This window comes from Lithobates pipiens, unplaced genomic scaffold (genome assembly GCF_037356315.1).
Source record: "Lithobates pipiens isolate NorthernLeopardFrog02 unplaced genomic scaffold, aLitPip1_a1.2 Scaffold_30, whole genome shotgun sequence".
Taxonomy (NCBI): Eukaryota; Metazoa; Chordata; class Amphibia; order Anura; family Ranidae; genus Lithobates; species Lithobates pipiens.
In genome coordinates, this window is record NW_027507791.1 from 9385202 (window position 1) to 9401297 (window position 16096).

The window sequence follows — 16096 nt, forward strand, 5'->3', positions numbered from 1 at the left end:
CCGGGGGATCTATTGTAACAATATGAATAAATGTATAAGCGGTGCACACTCAAAACAATATAAGAATATTCAATAGCAAATTACAGATATAAAGTGCAAAGTGTATGTGCAATATAACAAACAAGTCCAATAAAATAAATTAATTCAATAGTCCATATTTCGTAGAAAAGTACAAACATTTTTTTTTAAAAAAGAGCAATGTGCAGATAATGCAGAATGACTTCAATGTCCAATGGTGGACGTGCAAAAATAAAGTGCAGTACTTTAGTTGAAACTCTTGAGAAAGTTACGTGATCTGTGACGCAACGCGTCTGGGAAGGAGTCAAGTGACGTACTACCAGAAGTTCATGAATAGATCGATGCTGACCACTGTGAAATTTTATGTGAGTTACTGCTTATGATTAAATGTGTTTTATTTGAATTACTACACTATGGAGATCTTGTTTCCTTTCTTATGAGCGTTTAATGGAGGAGAGTAGAGGAGCCCAAAGAGTATTTATTTATCCAGAAGGAATATATTATATCCTCATCCATTGACATTTTCCTATACCGTGATGTCATGAGATACTGCAAGGAGTGGATTTCTTAATGGTCTGCAGTGACCTGAAGCACCATAAGACCCATTGGGGTCTTTCTTTGAGGCGAGAGGCCGGGGGACACCTGTGGTGGTAGAGGAGATGTTAACCACACATTAATAATTGAAATTCACTTTTTACTGCTTTTGAAATACTGCACTTTATTTTGGCATGTCTGTCATTGGACATTGAAATCATTTTGCATTATCTGCACATTTGCCAATTAATTGCCAAGTTAATTTGCTATTGAAGATTATTATGTTGTTTTGAGTGTGCACCACTTATATATTTATTTATATTTAGTATAGGGGGAATTTTTAAATTGGCTGCCACTCTGAATTTATTTAATTAATTGATTTGCGTATCAAGCTACTCATATTCAGTTATTGTAACAATCACAGACAGATCTGTAGAGCCCCCCCGATGAGATACTCTGGAGCTCTGGATAAAGCCTGGCTAGATCCCAGAATCACGGACAAATCTGAAAAGCCCTAAATAGACCTCCAAAGCCCCAGAAAGAACCCAGGACAGACCCACAGAGCTGGAGAAAGCATTCCAGAGCCCAGACAGACCTACAGAGCCTTTAACAGACATGCAAAGTCCCGGATAACTATAATATTCTTCCCCCTCGTATAGTATGATTAATCTCTGAGCCCGGGACAGATCCTCAGAGCCCGGGACAGATCCGCAGAGTGATCCGCAGAGCCCGGGACAGATCCTCAGAGCCCGGGACAGATCCGCAGTGCCCGGGACAGATCCGCAGAGCCCGGGACAGATCCGCAGTGCCCGGGACAGATCAGCAGAGTCTGGGACAGATCCGCAGTGCCCGGGACAGATCCTCAGAGTCCGGGACAGATCCGCAGTGCCCGGGACAGATCCGCAGAGTCCGGGACAGATCCGCAGAACTCGGGACAGATCCGCAGAGATCGGGACAGATCTGCAGAGATCGGGACAGATCCGCAGAACCTGGGACAGATCCGCAGAGTCCGAGACAGATCCGCAGAACCCGGGACAGATCTGCAGAGTCCGGGACAGATCCGCAGAGATCGGGACAGATCCGCAGAGATCGGGACAGATCCGCAGAACCTGGGACAGATCCGCAGAGTCCGGGACAGATCCGCAGAGTCCGGGACAGATCCGCAGAGATCGGGACAGATCCGCAGAGTCAGGGACAGATCCGCAGAGTCAGGGACAGATCCGCAGAGCCCGGGACAGATCCGCAGAGTCAGGGACAGATCCGCAGAGCCCGGGACAGATCCGCAGAGCCCGGCACAGATCCGCAGAGCCCGGGACAGATCCGCAGAGCCCGGGACAGATCCGCAGAGCCCGGGACAGATCCGCAGAGCCCGGGACAGACCCGCAGAGCGCAGAACAGACATGCAAAGCCCCGGGATAACTATAATATTCTTCCCCCTCGTATAGTATTATTCATCTCCTGCAATATAAAATAATATAATTCCATAATACACCCCCACCTGACCACATTCACCCCCCATATACTGATATTCACCCTTGGGCCTCCTCCTCCTCCTCCCGGCATAGTCGGCTCGGCATCTCTTTTCGCTTCTCCGTTACCACAACAACAGCACCGCCATTCGTCATTTCCGAGTCCCGCCCATCGCCGCTGGTTGCCGTGGAGAGAGGGCGGGGCGCTAAGCGTTGGTCCGAGCTCCACGAGGTTCTCTTTCCGCCAGTCAGACGAGGCAGAGGGAGCACGTGACGGGTAGAAGGCGGAGTTAGCCTTGACAGCTGGGACAATGAACCTCTGCTGAGCAAAGCCGGAGAGACACTGAGAGGTGAGATCTAATATATTATAGGGGGGTGTGAGTATAGTGATGAGGGTATTATAGAGGGTATTATAGAGGGTATGAGTATAAGGATGGGGGGGGGAGGGTATGGGCATAGTAATGAGGTGTATTATAGGTGGTATGGGTATAGTGATGAGGGGTATAGTAATGGGGGAATGGGTATAGTGATGAGGGTATTATAGGGGGTTATAGTAAAGGGGGTATGGGTATAGTGATGAGGGTATTATAGGGGGGTATAGTAATGGGGGTATGGGTATAGTGATGAGGGTATTATAGGGGGTATAGTAATGGGGGTATGGGTATAGTGATAAGGGTATTATAGGGGGTATAGTAATGGGGGTATGGGTATAGTGATAAGGGTATTATAGGGGGTATAGTAATGGGGGTATGGGTATAGTGATGAGGGTATTATAGGGGGTATAGTAATGGGGGTATGGGTATAGTGATGAGGGGTATTATAAGTGGTATGTGTATAGTTATTATGGGGGGGGGGGGGTATAGTAATGGGGGTATGGGTATAGTGATGAGGGGTATTATAGGTGGTATGTGTATAGTTATGATGGGTATTATGGGGGGGGTATAGTAATGGGGGTATTATGTAGGGTATGGGTATAGTGATGAGGGGTATTATAGGGGGGTATAGTGATGAGGGTATTATATAGGGTATGGGTATAGTAATGAGGGTATTATAGGGGGGTATGGTTATAGCGATGAGGGGTATTTTCAGATTAGTATGGTGGAGGGTTTATGGGGGATGTGATAGGTAGCAGGGGGTATTTGCAGAGGAATGGGAAAGGTGGGAGGGGCTTACCTTGGGGGGGGGGGTGAGTAGGATGGGAAGGGTTGTTTTTGGGGGGAATAGGTAAGTTGGGGTATTGGGGTGAGTATTGCTCAGATGAATGATTGTGTGACCCCGGTCCATGTTCTGTCCCCCCCAGCTGACGGCTGATCAGAGTCTGCAGGGTGTCGGTGGCCAGTATGAGTCGCTTCCTCGCTGTTCTTCGCAGTTGGCTGATGATGGTTTCCATTATTGCGGCTGGAAACACTCTGCAGAGCTTCCGCGACCACAGCTTCCTGAGCGATAAATTATACACGGGGAGGCCGAGCCAAGGTAGGAGAACGTCCGCCCTCTGCCCACCCTAATGTGCCTGCACACTGCCCCAACAATCACCTGTGTGGGACCCAGAGTCACTGGTACGGACGCTGTTTGGCTCTCATGATATAGTAATAGCGCAGTACACATAATCAGCCTGTCCCCTTAGGTGGCGCTGTGCTCGCATGCAGTTAGCGTGTTTTCTGATGATGATCCCATCTCTCCGCTATCCTCTTTCTTTTCCTCTCAGTGAACGGCCTGCAGGCTCGCACCTTCGGGATCTGGACGTTGCTCTCGTCTGTGATTCGCTGCGCATGTGCCATCGATATCCACAATAAGACGTAGGTTTGACATTTTCTGGCTGCTTGTTGTCCCCTCTGTGTGGTGTCGCCTTCTCTGAGCTCCGTTTTGGTTTTTCCCTACAGACTCTACCACCTCACCCTGTGGACTTTTATCCTGGCACTGGGCCACTTCCTGTCTGAAGTCTGGATCTATCACACTGCTCAGATGACCATTGGAGTCATGGCGCCACTTATGGTCGCAAGTGAGTAACTAATATCCCATCTTCCCTGCTATCACACTGCTGTCCCAGTTACACCATAGTGTGCACTCTGTGTGGTCTGTGTGTTTGCTGTGATCTATGCGCAGGAAAGCAGCCCACCCAAAATCACCAGCACATACAGAGAGAACATCACTTGATGCATTGTGGAAGCCGAGAACGGCGAACATATGTGTAGCGGAATGCGGGATGGTGGCAGAGAAGGAGCACTCGGGCTTGTATGCGTTAGGGAGTGTTTGGGTGGATATACTGTTTTGGCTGAGAGTAAAATTATATAATTTCTCTGCCTGGGAAGGAGGAGGAAAGCCAAGCACAGGGATGGTGACATTTCACTACCTGGGAAGGGGAAAAGCCCAGCACAAGGATGGTGACATTCACTACCTGGGGAGGAGGAATGCCTAGCACAGGGATGTAGACATCTCAATACCTAAGGAGGAGGAGGAAAGCCCAACACATGGATGGTGACATTTAACTGCCTGGGAAGAAGGAGGAAAGCCTAGCACAGGGATGTAGACATCTCACTACCTGGGGAGGAGGAGGAAAGCCCAGCACAGGGATGTAGACCTCTCACTACCTGGGAAGAAGGAGGAAAGCCCAGCACAGGGTTGGTGACATCTCACTACCTGGGGAAGATGAGGAGGAAAGCCCAGCACAGGGATGGTGACATCTCACTGCCTGGGAAGAAGGAGGAAAGCCCAGCACAGGGATGGTGACATCTCACTACCTGGGGAAGAGGAGGAGGAAAGCCCAGCACAGGGATGGTGACATCTCACTACCTGGGGAAGAGGAGGAGGAAAGCCCAGCACAGGGATGGTCATCTCACTGCCTGGAAAGGAGGAAAGCCCAGCACAGTGATGGTGACATCTCACTACCTGGGGAAGATGAGGAGGAAAGCCCAGCACAGGGATGGTGACATCTCACTGCCTGGGAAGAAGGAGGAAAGCCCAGCACAGGGATGGTGACATCTCACTGCCTGGGAAGAAGGAGGAAAGCCCAGCACAGGGATGGTGACATCTCACTACCTGGGGAAGAGGAGGAGGAAAGCCCAGCACAGGGATGGTGACATCTCACTACCTGGGGAAGAGGAGGAGGAAAGCCCAGCACAGGGATGGTCATCTCACTGCCTGGGAAGGAGGAAAGCCCAGCACAGTGATGGTGACATCTCACTACCTGGGGAAGATGAGGAGGAAAGCCCAGCACAGGGATGGTGACATCTCACTGCCTGGGAAGAAGGAGGAAAGCCCAGCACAGGGATGGTGACATCTCACTACCTGGGGAAGAGGAGGAGGAAAGCCCAGCACAGGGATGGTGTCATCTCACTACCTGGGGAAGAGGAGGAGGAAAGCCCAGCACAGGGATGGTCATCTCACTGCCTGGGAAGGAGGAAAGCCCAGCACAGGGATGGTGACATCTCACTACCTGGGGAAGAGGAGGAGGAAAGCCCAGCACAGGGATGGTGACATCTCACTACCTAGCAAGGAGGAGAAAGAGGAATGCCCAGCACTAGGACAAAGAAGCTAAGGTACTAAGAAGCTTATCCTAACCTGCCTGGAGATGCAGGAAGTAAACTCCTAACACCCAGTGAGGTGCTGAGTACAGGCTGGATACAGGGAGATCAAAGTCAGATTATAGCACAGCTGCAGTGTTTGCTGGGACTAGATCCCTTCATAACAACTGGCTAAAGACCGAGGACACAAGAATATATATTTTGTTTGAAAGTTCACCTTTTAGTTTTCTTAATTTCATCTGAAAGCATTGAAAGAAAGTTTAATACGTTTGCTGTACCATATTTCCATTATTATATTACATGACAGATCTATAGATTCTTCCACTAGCAGTTATCATGGAATGTAATTAGCATTCCTTTCCAATGACTGGTAAGATGAGCTCATCTAGCCTTAGGCAGGCCATACAGTTTAAATCTCCTGCTGAACTGGCCGAGATTCACACGATGTATGGACAGGCTGATTGTACCAAAGTAATTGATCAATTAACTTGGGTACAACCAGCCTGCCAGATTATTTTATGATTATCGACAGATTTGCCAGAAATTTGTCTATCGACTTCTGAACCGGCCAAATTTCGATCCATCAATGGACACCTTAAGTTGGCTATAAACGTTCGAATCTTGGCCGGTTTACCAGAAACGAGCCAAGATTTGAGCTGTTAATGGGCATGCCGAATGTACCAAGTTGATGGATTACATTTCCCCCTGGATAACATGGTGATTATAATCGCAAGAGAATTTAGCAGGCCAGTTGTACCAAAGTTGATCGATCAACTTGGTACATTCATCCTGCCCATTAACAGTTCGATTCTCTGCCAGGTTTTGCTGAACTGGCTGAGAATCAAACCATGTATGGCCGGCCATAAGGTGTCCATTGATTGATATTTGGGTGGTTCAGAAGGCACCAGACAAATTTCAATCCATGTTTGGCTACTGCAGCTGAATAGAAGTCGATCTGTCGATTTTGATTTCTGTTCCAGCGCCCTGTAGGGTAAAAAACACTCAATGTGTGTATACAGCCGATGGCTGCGGCAATGATTTGTGTGTTCTGACAGCAGGGGGGAGAGTATTCCTGCTATCAGAAATACAATAGCGCAGTGGGGAGGATTACCCCATCAGATGTGTGGAAGGGGGATTAGTTCAGTTTTTTTCATTCAGCCAAACTGAACCAAGTACGGTCAGCTTTATAGAGTGTTATGGGTTAGAGGTGAGTCGTGGGCTGACGTAATGGTTGAAGGATGGGACGAGGCGCAGGCTGCTGTGTGACAGGAAGAGCGTAACATAGGCTGATGTATGATGGGTAAGATGGAGCGCAGGCTGAAGTGTGACAGGCAAGTTGAGGTACAAGCTGACTTAACAGGCAGGGTGTGACATGGGCTGAAGTGTGACGCTGGTTGACGCGTAACAGGTAGGATGAGATGCAGGTTGACGTGTGACAGGCGTGATGAGATGCGCTGGTTGATGTGTGGTGCTGGTTGACGCGTGACAGGTGGAACGAGGCACTGGTTGACGCGTGGCAGGCGGGATGAGGCGCTGCTTGATGTGTGATGCTCTGGTTGACATGTGACGGGCAGAGTGTGGCACTGGTTGACGCGTTACAGGCGGAATGAGGCACTGGTTGACGTGTGGCAGGCGGGATGAGGCGCTGGTTGACGTGTGACGGGCAGGGTGTGATGCGCTGGTTGATGTGTGACGGGCAGGATGAGGCGCTGGTTGATGTGTGACGGGCAGGATGAGGCGCTGGTTGATGTGTGACGGGCAGGATGAGGCGCTGGTTGATGTGTGACGGGCAGGATGAGGCGCTGGTTGATGTGTGACGGGCAGGATGAGGCACTGGTTGATGTGTGATGGGCAGGGTGTGATGCGCTGGTTGATGTGTGACGGGCAGGATGAGGCGCTGGTTGATGTGTGATGGGCAGGATGAGGTGCTGGTTGACGTGTGACGGGCAGGGTGTGATGCGCTGGTTGACGTGTGACGGGCAGGGTGAGGCGCTGGTTGACATGTGACGGGCAGGATGAGGCGCTGGTTGACGTGTGACGGGCAGGATGAGGCGCTGGTTGACGTGTGACGGGCAGGATGAGGCGCTGGTTGACGTGTGACGGGCAGGATGAGGCGCTGGTTGACGTGTGACGGGCAGGATGAGCCGCTGGTTGACGTGTGACGGGCAGGATGAGGCGCTGGTTGATGTGTGACGGGCAGGATGAGGCGCTGGTTGATGTGTGACGGGCAGGATGAGGCGCTGGTTGATGTGTGACGGGCAGGGTGAGGCGCTGCTTGATGTGTGATGCTCTGGTTGACATGTGACGGGCAGAGTGTGGCACTGGTTGACGCGTTACAGGCGGAATGAGGCACTGGTTGACGTGTGGCAGGCGGGATGAGGCGCTGGTTGACGTGTGACGGGCAGGGTGTGATGCGCTGGTTGATGTGTGACGGGCAGGATGAGGCGCTGGTTGATGTGTGACGGGCAGGATGAGGCGCTGGTTGATGTGTGACGGGCAGGATGAGGCGCTGGTTGATGTGTGACGGGCAGGATGAGGCGCTGGTTGATGTGTGACGGGCAGGATGAGGCGCTGGTTGATGTGTGACGGGCAGGATGAGGCGCTGGTTGATGTGTGACGGGCAGGATGAGGCGCTGGTTGATGTGTGACGGGCAGGATGAGGCACTGGTTGATGTGTGATGGGCAGGGTGTGATGCGCTGGTTGATGTGTGACGGGCAGGATGAGGTGCTGGTTGATGTGTGATGGGCAGGATGAGGTGCTGGTTGACGTGTGACGGGCAGGGTGTGATGCGCTGGTTGACGTGTGACGGGCAGGGTGAGGCGCTGGTTGACATGTGACGGGCAGGATGAGGCGCTGGTTGACGTGTGACGGGCAGGATGAGGCGCTGGTTGACGTGTGACGGGCAGGATGAGGCGCTGGTTGACGTGTGACGGGCAGGATGAGGCGCTGGTTGACGTGTGACGGGCAGGATGAGGCGCTGGTTGACGTGTGACGGGCAGGATGAGGCGCTGGTTGACGTGTGACGGGCAGGATGAGGCGCTGGTTGATGTGTGACGGGCAGGGTGAGGCGCTGGTTGATGTGTGACGGGCAGGATGAGGCGCTGGTTGATGTGTGACGGGCAGGATGAGGCGCTGGTTGATGTGTGATGGGCAGGGTGAGGCGCTGCTTGATGTGTGATGCTCTGGTTGACATGTGACGGGCAGAGTGTGGCACTGGTTGACGCGTTACAGGCGGAATGAGGCACTGGTTGACGTGTGGCAGGCGGGATGAGGCGCTGGTTGACGTGTGACGGGCAGGGTGTGATGCGCTGGTTGATGTGTGACGGGCAGGATGAGGCGCTGGTTGATGTGTGACGGGCAGGATGAGGCGCTGGTTGATGTGTGACGGGCAGGATGAGGCGCTGGTTGATGTGTGACGGGCAGGATGAGGCGCTGGTTGATGTGTGACGGGCAGGATGAGGCGCTGGTTGATGTGTGACGGGCAGGATGAGGCGCTGGTTGATGTGTGACGGGCAGGATGAGGCACTGGTTGATGTGTGATGGGCAGGGTGTGATGCGCTGGTTGATGTGTGACGGGCAGGATGAGGCACTGGTTGATGTGTGATGGGCAGGATGAGGTGCTGGTTGACGTGTGACGGGCAGGGTGTGATGCGCTGGTTGACGTGTGACGGGCAGGGTGAGGCGCTGGTTGACGTGTGACGGGCAGGATGAGGCGCTGGTTGACGTGTGACGGGCAGGATGAGGCGCTGGTTGACGTGTGACGGGCAGGATGAGGCGCTGGTTGACGTGTGACGGGCAGGATGAGGCGCTGGTTGACGTGTGACGGGCAGGATGAGGCGCTGGTTGACGTGTGACGGGCAGGATGAGGCGCTGGTTGACGTGTGACGGGCAGGGTGAGGCGCTGGTTGATGTGTGACGGGCAGGATGAGGCGCTGGTTGACGTGTGACGGGCAGGGTGTGATGCGCTGGTTGACGTGTGACGGGCAGGGTGTGATGCGCTGGTTGACGTGTGACGGGCAGGGTGTGATGCGCTGGTTGACGTGTGACGGGCAGGGTGTGATGCGCTGGTTGACGTGTGACGGGCAGGGTGTGATGCGCTGGTTGACGTGTGACGGGCAGGGTGTGATGCGCTGGTTGACGTGTGACGGGCAGGGTGAGGCGCTGGTTGACGTGTGACGGGCAGGGTGAGGCGCTGGTTGACGTGTGACGGGCAGGATGAGGCGCTGGTTGACGTGTGACGGGCAGGATGAGGCGCTGGTTGACGTGTGACGGGCAGGATGAGGCGCTGGTTGACGTGTGACGGGCAGGATGAGGCGCTGGTTGACGTGTGACGGGCAGGATGAGGCGCTGGTTGACGTGTGACGGGCAGGATGAGGCGCTGGTTGACGTGTGACGGGCAGGATGAGGCGCTGGTTGATGTGTGACGGGCAGGGTGAGGCGCTGGTTGATGTGTGACGGGCAGGATGAGGCGCTGGTTGACGTGTGACGGGCAGGGTGTGATGCGCTGGTTGACGTGTGACGGGCAGGGTGTGATGCGCTGGTTGACGTGTGACGGGCAGGGTGTGATGCGCTGGTTGACGTGTGACGGGCAGGGTGTGATGCGCTGGTTGACGTGTGACGGGCAGGGTGTGATGCGCTGGTTGACGTGTGACGGGCAGGGTGTGATGCGCTGGTTGACGTGTGACGGGCAGGGTGAGGCGCTGGTTGACGTGTGACGGGCAGGATGAGGCGCTGGTTGACGTGTGACGGGCAGGATGAGGCGCTGGTTGACGTGTGACGGGCAGGATGAGGCGCTGGTTGACGTGTGACGGGCAGGATGAGGCGCTGGTTGACGTGTGACGGGCAGGATGAGGCGCTGGTTGACGTGTGACGGGCAGGATGAGGCGCTGGTTGACGTGTGACGGGCAGGATGAGGCGCTGGTTGACGTGTGACGGGCAGGATGAGGCGCTGGTTGATGTGTGACGGGTAGGATGAGATGTAACAGGTGGGATGCAACGTGGACTGACATGACCCCTTATGGTTATGTGAGGCGGGGGGACGAGCACAGATTCATCTGATGATGTGATAAGTGATCTGTACTATTCTCCTTCCCTGCAGGTTTCTCCATACTGGGCATGCTGATCGGATTCCAGTACCTGGAGGAGGTTATACCGGACCCCCCAGCTACCTCAATCAAGAAGAGAAACTGACACCAGAGACCCATCACCTTGTCATGTCCCCGGACCCTGCCATCACAAGGTGCCAAAAGAAATCAGGCGGAGTGCAGGAGGGACAGAACATTCCATAATGTGCCACTTTCCTTCATATAATTTTTATTTAAATAAAGAGAAGACATTATCTGGGTGTCCTTGTCGCCATATGCCCGATGATTGTGCATGCTCCAGTCTTTGGTAGTCGAGCCCTGAGTCTTGAAGTCGGTGGGGTCCATGCCCTCAGGCGTCCTGGGGAAGCAGAGGATCTGGCCCCTCACAGCTTTCTGTTGTTATCATGGTCACTACCACCTCCGCTTGTTGCTGTATGGGTGCCTGGACGAGAAATAAGATGTCTTAATCCGTGCACGGTACCTGAACCATCACCCCTCACCAACCACCACCAAAGCGGTGCCAAACCAAAGCCATAGGATTATTGTCAGCTGGAAGGGGTTAGTGCACATTGCATGCCACACACAGACACCGCCACACACAGACACCTCCCCATACAGACAGACCACAGTTAACGGAACAGACCCCTCTGTTACCCCCCTCCAGTTGTAGCACTGGGGTCTCCAGACCACCACAGACAATTTCCAGCAGCCAGGATTTCTGGGCTGTTCACTGACTTTATATGCTGAAAATCAGCATGTGCAGCTGCTGGAATCTGACAGATTACTGGGTCCTCCTTCCATCCTGGAGGAGTTTCTTGTCTGAAAGGTAATGGTGTGCACAGCTATTAGAATTAGGGCTATGATTGGAGTTGCACTGGAGGGGACTGTTCCATGATGTACAATCTTCACCACAAGGTGAAATAATAGAAGCTGTTAAACACAGCACTTACCTTGCAGCAAGCGGTCACATACCGCACCATACCGTAAGTCCACAATGGGGCTTTCTTGCAGAGGCTGCAATAATACAAGCTGTCAGCAGAGGGCGTTCTGCACCATTCACCCCACAATGGCAGCTTTGTCAGAGGCTGCCACAAAAAGGAGCTGTCAGCAGAGGAAGCTCTGTACCGTTCACCCTAGACCAGTGATGGCGAACCTTGGCACCCCAGATGTTTTGGAACTACATTTCCCATGATGCTCTGGCACTCTGCATTGTAGTTGAGCATCATGGGAAATGTAGTTCCAAAACATCTGGGGTGCCAAGGTTCGCCATCACTGCCCTAGACCATGGGTCTCCAAACTGTGGCCCGTAGGCTGAATGCGGTCCTTTGCTTGCCTTTATCTGGCCCTCGGGGCACTATTCATCCCACTAACACCAACAAGGGGGCACTATTCCCTCCACTGACACCAACAATGGCGAGACCACTCCTCCTGACTACAGGCACTATGTAAGTCTTAAAGAGGAAGTAAAGGGGAAAAAAAATAACATAAAAAACACACCCTGCAAGGCAAAGGCATAATGAGCTAGCTCATTGTGAATAACTTACCTGGGAACGAAGCCCCCGAAGCAGTCCTCCGTCTTCTTCTTCCCCGCTGCCATGGATCCCGGAGCAACTTCCGGGTCTCGCAGCTCCGGCGCTGTGATTCGCAGGGGCCGAGATCTGCGGCCTGCTCAGTGCGCCTGCACGCCGCGAAGTGGCTGTCTTCGGGTAAATATCTCCTAAACCGTATAGGTTTAGGAGATATTTCTTGGACCTACAGGAAAGCCTTAATCTAGGCTTACCTGTAGGTCAAAGTGGTTTGTAAGGGTTTACAACCACTTTAAAGATAGTAAACCGGCTCTTTGTTCAGAAAGTTTGGAGACCCCTGCCCTAGACTGACAATTTTCAGAGGCTGCAACAATAGAAGCTGTCAGCAGAGGGTGCTCTACATCGTTCACCCAGCACGTTCCAGCTCTCAGAGGCTGCAACAACATGAGCTGTCAGCAGAGGGTACTCTACACCAGCTATTCTCTACAGTTCCTCCAGAGGTTGCTAGGGGGTCCTTGAGCAGTGACCAATTGACCTCCCATCTTATGGTGCCTGCACAGTTCCAGGTCCAGCACCACTTGGTTAGTTGCATGGCACCAATGATCTTTTTTAGCTTGTTGTAAGGACATTTTTCACACTGACCACCAATCTAAGGGGCATTTCTTCAGTAGGGGCTCCCTGAGACCTGAAATTTGTTATAAGGATTTCTCTGGGGTAAAATGGTTGGGAAAGGCTGCCCTACACCAGTCACCCCATGCTGGTGGCTCTGAGGCTGCAACAATATGAACTGTCAGCAGAGGAGTGCTCTGCACCATTTACCCCACACTGGCTGCTTTTGCACAAATCGGAGACTGTGATTGGATGATTATGTATCAATGAATATTTCTCTTGTGCGTGGATTGTGCTTGAAATACTTCATATTGCCATTGCACACGTTCCTGGAGAAATCTCCAGCGTTTTGGGTTCAGCAGCACCCATCAGCTGGAGACTGGATCAGAAAGCCACAATGAGGATATTTGCCAGCACACCATGGATCATCAAGTAGAGTCCGCACGGTTTTTAATAAAGCATAATCGCATTACAAAAAAGTTAGTGCAACGTTTTTGTGTCACGTAGGATCCCTTTGTCATTCATGGTCACATGCCTGACAAAATGGTTCTGCGTGGCTCTGAAATGTTGCACTAACTTTATTGTGATGTGATTATGCTTTAATAAAAACCGTTTGGACTCTACTTGATGATCTGTGGTGTGCTGGCAAATATCCTTGTGAATTGTGCTTGATTCTCCCTACACGGCTAAGGCCGGCCATAGACGGAGCTAATTTTTTCCTGCAGCCACGGGTTACAGGAAAAAAATAAATAGCTTGATTCTTCCATCAACACAGACAGTGCTGATGTGGGAATCCCTCCAGGCGGGCCATTGTCTTCTCCTGGCAGAGGAAGACATCCCTGCTGGGACTCAGACAATGATTATCACTAGCGGCTATAGCAGCTGCTAGCGATAATCGCAAGAGAATCCAGCAGGCTTGTTGTACCCAAGTTGATCGATCAACTTGGTACATTCAGCCTGCCCATTAATGGTTCGAATCTTGGCCGGTTCCTGCTGAACTGGCCGGGATTTAAACTGTGTATGGCCGGCCTAGCTCTGGGCTTTTGTAGTTCAGTCCAGAGAATCCCTGCAGCCTTTATGGAGATTACTTTCTGTGCCCCATAAGCAACTTGTTTTTATTATGGAATCCTTACACTACAACACTGACTATCATCGGATCCTTCAGCCACGTCTACAGTCATTAGACAGAGAGCTGTATTATTGTGGAGCATCCAGTTCTAGGTTCCGTGTCATTCTATTGCCTGATAATAGACTTGGCTGAGGAACACAGCATTTTACATGCATTGAATCCCTATCATCCACCAGAGTGAAAGGTTTAGTTATGAGCAGATATTGATGAATGGCAGTTGGCAACCCATAGTTTGTAATATACAGTATATATGTGACCTCAGCGTACAGCAATCCCGAGCCGCAGAGGTTCATGTGATTTGGGTGAACTCACTACAAATATATGACTAAGGCAGATGGGTGTTAAATCGGAGGATGTTCTCCATCTAGAACCAAACTTCAGGCTTCTCCCCTCGTTGATTTACTCCAGGATGAAGAAAAGTCCAGGATGGAAGCTGTAGGTCACATTTTCCATATTAGAACTTCATGTTATTAAACATGGAGAGTGTCCTTTCTATGATAAAGCCTGCAGCACATTCTGCTCAAGGACTGCTGGGATTTGTAGTTCCTTAGCTGCAAACTGCCTACAACATACAAGATAGTACTGTACACATTAAAGGGTTACCAGATACTTACTGTATGCATTGCCTCCTGATTGGCTCTCTGTCTGCGGAGGTCCGCCTTAATAAACCCTGCAAGACAGATTTGTGTAAATAGAGAAGCAATATTGTGAGTGTCATAGACAGTATATAAGGGCGAAAGGTCATAGGGTTTTCGTATTTACCATAAAAAAAAACATTTCTTGATGTCCATAGTAATTCAGAAATTTGGGTTATACTGCCTCCTAAAGGAAGACTTGCAAACAGAAAAATTGTAAACTGAACCCAAGTATAACCCCCTCCTCTAACCAACATACCTTTGTTTTATGGTAAAGCATGAACGGGACCTGTCAATGGACTTCAAGAAATGGATTTGACAATAAGTACAAAAATCCTATTTCTTTCTTGTCCATTGAGGGACACAGTAATTCAGATACAATCTTGAAGTCCAAAAGCAGTGTGACTGACGTGTGGGCAACACAGTAGAAAACCCTAACTGGCCTAACTATGAGGACTGGGGAGCCTGCAGGCCAGAAACCACCTGAAGGACCAATGTCTCATTCTGCATGGATGAGGTTGGGACCCTCTAATTGATAGGGTGAGTCTGCCAACATGACCATGGGGAGAGCATGAAGGGTCCATTTGGCACTGCAGACAAGGATAGGAAAGATCACCACCAGAGGAGAATGACACATGGAGTCAACCTGAGCCTGTGATAAGTTGATTAACCAGAACCCAACAAATACAGGTGGACCAAAATGAGATTCCCAACTGGTAAGAAGTTATAAACAACCTGATGTGCTCAACAGAACACAACACTGGAGATGATCCCTGGAGGGAACAGGTGTCAAAGAGGACCAAACACAAAATAAAGGTCCAGGTAAACAAGGCAAGTTGGTTTACATTGGAAGGCCAAAGGCCTGTCATGCTTGCCCCTTAAGGCCAAGGGAATCAAACTATGTGACTAAAGGAGGATGCCTAGCTAGACAACCAAGCTCGGTAAGTTAGATACACCAGAGAATGTACCTAATAGCGCACAAGGGCCTGAGGAAACCCTCAAGGTCACAAAAAAAACTCAGAGTTTGATCCCACAAAGTCAACATGACAGAAGGATAAGGGTACCAGAAACAGCCACAAGTCTTGGCAGATGTGATAAACTTGGACTTAGCCATAGACATGAGAGATAGGGACCGCTAAAGGACTCAGAGGTTGAAGCTAAATTTTGTCACTGATACTCCTAGTGGACCCTGGTGCCTGCATAAGAAAGCTGCAATCCCTGCCTACCCTTAACCACATCTATGGTTCTTGGAAGCTCCTGATCCCCCCAGGTCCAACAAATCATCAAAAGATACAAAAGTAAGAAATAAGTGCTAAGATTATTCTCCTGAATAAGGACTAGAACAAAGGAAGTATCTTGTGGCCTTCCTCCAGGAGGCTGCTGATCAGCCAGGGAGGGAGGGCCAATCCACTGGTGAAGAGGTCCCATAAAGTAACCTGGACAAGCTCTGCTGTCAGCAAGGAGTACCTGCAGTAGTGGGCTAGGGTTCTGTACCTGCTGTAAATCCAGAGGCACAGCTTTTTCCAGAGAAGGTCTTTGCGCGCTGTGAAGGACCTGAGGTGAAGCCAGG

The 16096-nt window shown here is 51.2% G+C and overlaps 3 protein-coding genes across 5 annotated transcripts in view; 1 reads left to right on the plus strand and 2 right to left on the minus strand.

Moving 5' to 3' along the window:
* TTLL5 (tubulin tyrosine ligase like 5) overlaps positions 1 to 2265 on the minus strand; it is a 43222-nt gene extending 40957 nt beyond the window's left edge. For both annotated transcript variants that reach the window (XM_077463633.1, XM_077463632.1), the window contains exon 1: positions 2086 to 2265. In XM_077463633.1, coding sequence (XP_077319759.1) covers positions 2086 to 2177 — 92 coding nt within the window. In that variant the 5' untranslated portion in view covers positions 2178 to 2265. The remainder of the gene's footprint in view (positions 1 to 2085) is intronic.
* Positions 2240 to 10881, plus strand: ERG28 (ergosterol biosynthesis 28 homolog). The gene is made up of 5 exons (XM_077463636.1): positions 2240 to 2371; positions 3322 to 3494; positions 3727 to 3817; positions 3902 to 4020; positions 10642 to 10881. Exons 2-5 carry the CDS (start codon positions 3362 to 3364, stop codon positions 10731 to 10733), a joined length of 435 nt encoding a protein of 144 aa, XP_077319762.1. The 5' UTR covers positions 2240 to 2371; positions 3322 to 3361; the 3' UTR covers positions 10734 to 10881.
* The window catches only part of FLVCR2 (FLVCR choline and putative heme transporter 2), a 45284-nt gene continuing 40027 nt past the window's right edge, over positions 10840 to 16096 (minus strand). The window contains exons 10-12 of one of the 2 annotated variants that reach the window (XM_077463634.1): positions 14506 to 14561; positions 11578 to 11641; positions 10840 to 11069 (exon numbers count right to left, since the gene is read on the minus strand). In XM_077463634.1, coding sequence (XP_077319760.1) covers positions 11011 to 11069; positions 11578 to 11641; positions 14506 to 14561 — 179 coding nt within the window. In that variant the 3' untranslated portion in view covers positions 10840 to 11010. The remainder of the gene's footprint in view (positions 11070 to 11577; positions 11642 to 14505; positions 14562 to 16096) is intronic. The other variant, XM_077463635.1, reaches the window with a different exon arrangement.

Excerpts from the sequence above, each read along its gene's own strand:
- ERG28 (XM_077463636.1), top strand. The coding sequence starts at position 3,362 with ATGAGTCGCTTCCTCGCTGTTCTTCGCAGTTGGCTGATGATGGTTTCC. Across the intron at positions 3,495-3,726 it reads CACGGGGAGGCCGAGCCAAG|TGAACGGCCTGCAGGCTCGC; the intron begins GTAGGAGAACGT and ends TTTTCCTCTCAG. Across the intron at positions 4,021-10,641 it reads GGCGCCACTTATGGTCGCAA|GTTTCTCCATACTGGGCATG; the intron begins GTGAGTAACTAA and ends CCTTCCCTGCAG.